General features: G+C 41.4%; 1 protein-coding gene across 1 annotated transcript; it reads right to left on the bottom strand.

Moving 5' to 3' along the window:
- Positions 1–808: 808 nt before the first annotated feature.
- Positions 809–5,215, bottom strand: LOC115323689 (serine/threonine-protein kinase prk-2-like). The gene is made up of 3 exons (XM_040218370.1): positions 4,638–5,215; positions 3,616–3,619; positions 809–1,060 (listed from the first exon to the last, which is right to left on the bottom strand). The coding sequence occupies exons 1-3, from the start codon at positions 5,213–5,215 to the stop codon at positions 809–811; spliced, it is 834 nt and encodes a 277-aa protein (XP_040074304.1).
- Positions 5,216–6,691: the final 1,476 nt, after the last annotated feature.

The following is a 6,691-nucleotide window of genomic DNA, read 5'->3' as shown; positions in this document are numbered from 1 at the left end:
TGGCAATGCAAGTTTGAATGTTAAGACATCCCAATTTGGTGGCAAATCTTCATAAATGGGTAAAATTCCACCCACTTGAACTGCGCTTCTGGTAGCAATTCTTTTCGATCGCATCAAATCGTAAACTTTTTTCTCATCGAGATCTTCATAATTCAGCTTATTTACCCTTTGCCGTTTCCGTGAACTGCAAGTAGGACGAGAAGGCTCTGGCGATGGCTGCATCGACGGTACTTGTGGTGGTTGTGGTGGTGACTGCACTATGTCGACGGGACCATCCATCACGGCATCGGTGTCGACCAACCTGCGCTTCTTCCGTTCTTTCATTGGAAATCCCATACACAGCGGTGTATGAATATTTCAGTAAATAAATCTTCTTATATAGTAGTGTCGCTCCTCACTGAACGGATGCTCAGTCGTGACCTCCAAACTCCTTATATAGGCAAACAGTATGCCTTAGATGCACTGCATCCTGACAAGAAGATTGACTCGTCCATCTTTCCCCCACCAACCATTCTCTCTTTCCACTTCCCCTTCCTTCGAGGTCTTTTTTACTTCTTATTTATCCCTTTTAGACTTTCTCCTCGTTGACACATGCAAACAGTTTCTCAAGGACCCTCTGACCCCCCCCACATTTCACTCTCCTTCTCAGTAGGGGTTGGGTGAGAGTGGTCTCTTGGAGGGGGACATGGCTCGAGTTTTGTTGGTAAAAGTGGAAAAAAACCAGTACAAGGCATGGTGGTTAGAGGTGGTTGACTCTAATAAATGACAAATATTTTTCCTTATTTTTCTGTACGTGTTTATTGTTCTGTCAAAGTAGCATTGTTAAATGATATACTACATCCATACCGGGTCTATCTTCAACACTTTTCTTCATGAGAGATTTTAAAAGGTGAACGACATTGTGTGAAAATTCCTTCTGCCTTGCAAGAAACAATGGTATCTTCTCTAAAGTTTCGAAATGCTTAATGTCTTTTGTCGACTTAAAAGGACTTTGATTTAACAATAACTTTAGCAGTATAACACCCAGAGTCCACACAATTGTACCTTCTGGGTAATAGACCTTTTCATTTTAGTAGTTGCCTCACCGGCAGATAGAGGGCGCTGACGTACTCGACGCCATTAGGTTGCTTCACTTTGATTGGTTTCGGTTTCAACGTGAACGCGGCTATGTTGCTGTTTTACGTGGTTTTGGTTAATTTTGTGATACGAATATTTTCCTTGTAGCACACAACCAATGAAACAGCGGTATTGAACCACTTTGAAGACTACGAGGTGTATTTTAGCCTAAATTTCGGGCTTCTTTTTTTTTTACCAACTCCTTTGATGCATCTGATTATGGTCGGTTGCGAAACGCCTGACTGATATACAGGAGAGATTAGCATCATCTACGGCCGTACCCGATGACACCAATTTCTAGAAGAACAAACTATTGAAGAGACTAACACGTGAACGTAAAGAAACATATCGACAGTTTGATTAGCAATGTGCTGAATCGGCCAGAACAGATGAACTCGCGAGTTTACTACACACTGTTTGGTTTTCCTGGGCATCCAACCTTTAATGCAATTCGCAGACTAAAAACGTATCGTGTAATGAGGCAGATAATTGATATAAACAAGTAGTATCGTCTCGACCTCCTTTATTATTATTATTATTCAGTACTCGAGCATGGTTTGACAGGCCGAGTAGGGACTTTCTTAAATTATCAACCCTGCTAAAGTATTCATAAGCAGCATTTCGCGATATTGGCCCTAGAAAATACATTATTTTTATATGAACATTCGCTTACTCAAGATATGATATAAGTGACAGGCCCGTCAAATTAAACCTAGCATTTATCTTCCGTAAGATTTGCCATATAAAATTAAAGGGCGCAGGAGAAGAAATACCTCGGAACGTTTGCCTGAATCCTAGCGCTAGGCACCACTTCACGGACCTGCGTGAATAAACATTTATTTGTTTGTATATATTCGGTTTGTAAATTTCGGCGTCGCCAGCCACCAAAAGTAAATCTCTATTCGCCATCGACAATCCTGGACTCAAGTAATTGTTATGCAGACAACCAATGTTTTTTTTTTGTTTTTTTCAGAGTTACATATTGCGGATTTTAGATACTGGCGAAAGGTAAAACAGCATTATAGCGCATGCGCCGAACCCAAACCGCGTTTGAGATTTGCAAATATAAATGACGTTATTTTTTCGTGCACGCTATTCTAAAACTCGTTACTGTTAAGTTGAGTGTGGCAGTTTCTTACGCGGAAAGTCCCAACCTTTGCGTAAAATAAACAAAGTGGGTGGCACTGGTTATCTGAATATAATCAATAAATCACTTAAATGACTGTCGAAATGGGAGCGAGCATGGTATACAATTTCTTAAACTTCATAAGTAACCGACCAATTGAATGTTTACGTAGCAAAAAAGATTGAGAACCTCATACTCATGTAGGTGTGATGTTTTCAACGAACAAATTGCCTGATGTTGATGTACTATTATTTTTATCCTCAGATAAAATGCAAGCTAAACGTTCGTTGTCTATCTCCTCCGCGCGTTTTGTCCCATAATCAAAAGAGACTGTTTTCTATACACCAACTCAACTCTCCTACGTCACGCCGCGGTCGTGGCGCGCCGGACGCACTTCCGGTCTGGGGCGGTGGGCAGAAGTCGCCGCGCCAGACATGCATTCCTGTGTTCCTTTGGAAGAAACGAGACAAAAAAAAAACCTGCCTTCTCGTCAAAATGCTGCGATGGGGGCTTTACCAAGAGAGTCTGGAAAGGTTTGAAGATCAGTTTTCATGTGTTTCTGCCCCCTCCGTTCGTCCGAGAACGTGGATAGCAGCAGTGAAAAGGGCAAACCAGACGCTGTCGAACTACGATTGCTTGTGCGGGCCACAATTTGTGGTCACCAGATGTATTTGCCTGGTTCCAACATGAACGAGAGAAAACCCCCAAGTTGTCCGGACTACCCACGGATTCAGTGCGTCTTCAAATTCACACGGCCGCCTGATCGTTTGAACTTTAGTCTGCTCTTTCAAAATTGTCTGCTTTTTGTCGTCTGCTCGTTCAAACAAAAGCGGCCCGTAGACCAAACTTTGACCCGGTGATTGCAATAAGAAATAATTGCAGGCCTCAAAATACTTAAGTAGGCTCGGTGTAAACAGTAGATACAAGATGTTAATTATTGGTACCGGTGGCCATCACCTACTTGTTACGCTTGGTCTGTTCCCGCTTCCGATTTTCAGTATCGACGTCGATCATCGCCGCTACCTTTTACACTTTTGCGGCACGAGCGACGTCGCGTCCGAAAATAGCTACAAGAATCTCATCATGGTTTTGGCGTCCATTCTGCAGCGTTCATGCGAATGAATTGCCGCACGTCAAATTATTTACGGAAAGTTTAGCGGCGTAACGAGCCTTGATAATTTCGCTCAGGCGATTGAAGTGGTAAGATATTGCGATGAGGACGTAGAATCGACAACTCCAACGCGAAAAAGAGTATGCAGACTCCCACAGACGCCGACAACGTGACATTCGAATGGTTTGTTGACGCGGGACGCGGTGCTTCTTGCCCGTACTCCATTGCGCGTGCGTTCGAACTGTCGTCTGCTCTTTCAAACTTGGCTGCTTTTTGTCGTTAGTTCGTTCAAACAACAGCGGCCCGTAAACCGAACGTGGGCCCGGTACTTGCGATAAGAACTAAGTGCAGGCCTCAAAACACTTTTGAAGGTTGGTTGGGGTAAGTCGGCTAAGTGTAAACAGATACAAGAAGTTGTTGATTATTGTTACCAGTGGCCTTCACCGACTTGTAATGCCCGATTCTACTTCCGGTTTTCAGTATCGATGTCCACCATCTCAGCTACGGTCCACACTTTTGCAGTCCGAGCGACGTTGCGACTGTAAATAGCGAGCAGAATCTCATCGTGGGAGTCAGGCTTTAGCGCCCATTCTGCGGCGTCCACGTGAAATGAATCGCCGCACGTCGCATTATTCACGCAAAGTTTTGCCTCGATAGTTTTGCTGAAGCCACTCAAGAGGTCAGACATTGTTAGGAGGACGTAGAATCAACAATTCCAACGCGAAAAACAGCACGGGGACTCCCACCGACGCCTACAACAACGCAATTCAATGGTTTGTTTATGGGCGACGGCGGACTTCTTGCCCACCATCCACCGCGCATGCGCGGCGCCGGTGGCGTCCGCTAGGGGCGCTCCGGTGTGTTTGTAAACATGAGTTGGTGTATATATTATGAATACAAAGAACGATACTTTCAGGAAATACAGATAGTCTCCTTGCGCTGACTATAGCTTGACGCCTTCCGATCCTATAGATGTGCGATATAAATATACGCGCTTTTTACTGAGAATGTTCCGCCACTATTAGTAAACAAACTTTAGTTGTCATAAGGACCTTTCAACCCTTGCGACGTCTTAGTCGTCGAGTAGACGTATCAGACTACAGTTTCCGAAGTAAGGCAAAAAAGCGCGGTGAAACGCGACAAAAAACACGAATACAACGCGTCCGCCAAGGCGCGGAGGGGAGAGCGGAGCAGCAAGTTGAAGCAACCTAATGGCCGCCGCGTCACGTGATTTCAAGATGGCAGCGCCCATGCGGGGGAGGATGAAATGGTCTATAGATTTGCTCCCTAAACCATTCCGGTGGTGCGTATAATGGTGTGCCGGCATACATTCGTCTATGTCTTTTGGAACATTGTATAGCAAAATCGAAATCTAAAATTTTTATAGACATGTCTTCTTTATTAATTAGATTATTTTCTTCCTTCAAGTCGCAATGAACGAGTCCACAGCGTAGCCAACAGTCGTAATTAATTTGTACTAAACGTTTAAATAGGAGAATTACTTGATTCTGACTCAAGGTGTTAGTCTTCAAATAATTATATAAAGATATAGTCTTTATAGATCTTTCCATAATTACAACGTATCCATTGCCCAACTTGAACCAATCGTACAATTTTATAGTTACATGCATCTCTTTAACTCTCATTAACATGTGTATTTCTATGGGTATCTTAGAGTTGTATGCTTTCGAAGTGTGCCACCTCGAGACATCCTTCACAAGCACGTATTTCAAGGCAATGGGTGTATTGTCACTTAGACGAACACCAGCATACATGGCGCCAAATCCACCTTCACCGAGTTTACTCGTGATGGAGACGTCATAACCTTTGTGTAATAGTGCGTATTCAAATGGAGTTAACATTTATTCCTTTTGATGAAAGAGTTCATATGCTTAAGTATATTTTTTGAGACGAATAAATCTTGTAAAGGATTTTTTTGAACGACGTTTTCTGTTATATTGCGTTCTAGAACCACGTTTTGTAAATGTGCATTGTTTAAGAGTTTGTTCACTTCACCACCAGTTTTGCTCATAGAATATATGATACGTATTTGATGGTGAATACCAATTACATTAGGTAAGAATGACATATTATGTTCTCTCTTCTTCTTTATAATGAACTGTGCTAACAATATTTGTGAATAACCAATTACTAAAATCTACAAGAACTCTAATGTCCTCTGGGTTTATTTTGTCGTCAAGAACTATCCCTTTTAACAAAACTTTATCCAAAGCCAACATGAAATCTTTATACTTTTCTTCGACGTTATTGGGAATATTTATTAGCGGAATCACACGATCGCGTAGTATAAGTGATAATTCTGAAATCACCTGACGAAGTTCGGCAGAGACGTGAAACGCATAATCCTCGTGCACATTTAAAACGGTAACTAAACTCATATTAAGACGGTTTTATTTATAACGATTTTTTTGTTTGAGAATAAAAAAAAGAATGGAAGTGGAGTACGATCTTTTAGCGAAGGAATGAACGGCAAAAGTGTTTAGAGTATGGCTAGGAGAAGGAAATAGCATAATTTTAAAAATCAGCAACAAGTGCCAGTCCATCGTTCATGCGGAATATGATATACTAAAATTAATTTCACAACGCGTTCGTATAGGTATTCCAATTTGTCTAAAGAAATGGAACTATAATAAATATGCCTGTTTAGCTTTTGTAGACACGAATAGCACGTCATTGTTTAAAGTATTACGCGATTCAGAAAAATCTTTAGACATTAGATACATATTTCGACAAGTTTTCACCATACTTTACAAAGTAGTAAAAGAATGTGAAGTTTACCACTGCGATATCAAGTCTCAGAACATTGCAATGGACGAAAAAATGAATTGTACAATTATAGATTGGACGGACGTTCATCTCAGCAAGAAAAAAGTAACGTGTTTTAAAAGCACCTTGCATTACGCATCTCCAGAAGCAGTGGCAATGTATTTTGGACATTGAACGTCGTACAATGCAGAGTTACTCATGACTTGGAGTTTGGGAATATTACTGTATGAAATGTATTTCACCGAACTCCCTTTTTTAGACTTTGACAATGCGGATATAATTGCTGCAGGCGTCGGTAATTTAGACGCCATTGATCGAATTGAAAAATATCTCGTCAATAAATTGTACGACGCACCTGTAGACATTGCTAATATCATATGGAATTGTCTCATTCCCGTGTGTAGATACAGATACAAATTGAAAGACATAGAGAAATATATCGATACAGAATTTTAATAAACATTTGATTTTAACAAAGAATTCACGCAATAGTGCATACTCTTTGTTTGTGTGCGTCTCACTAGACCTCCGTCGATGTCTACAAAGAAGTC

The sequence above is a fragment of the Ixodes scapularis genome, unplaced genomic scaffold (assembly GCF_016920785.2).
Source record: "Ixodes scapularis isolate PalLabHiFi unplaced genomic scaffold, ASM1692078v2 PGA_scaffold13__105_contigs__length_92229423, whole genome shotgun sequence".
In the NCBI taxonomy this organism is placed as follows: domain Eukaryota; kingdom Metazoa; phylum Arthropoda; class Arachnida; order Ixodida; family Ixodidae; genus Ixodes; species Ixodes scapularis.
This window is presented reverse-complemented; position numbering and strand designations above follow the sequence as displayed.

Coding starts and splice junctions, on each gene's coding strand:
- LOC115323689 (XM_040218370.1), bottom strand. CDS start 5,215: ATGTTAACTCCATTTGAATACGCACTATTACACAAAGGTTATGACGTC.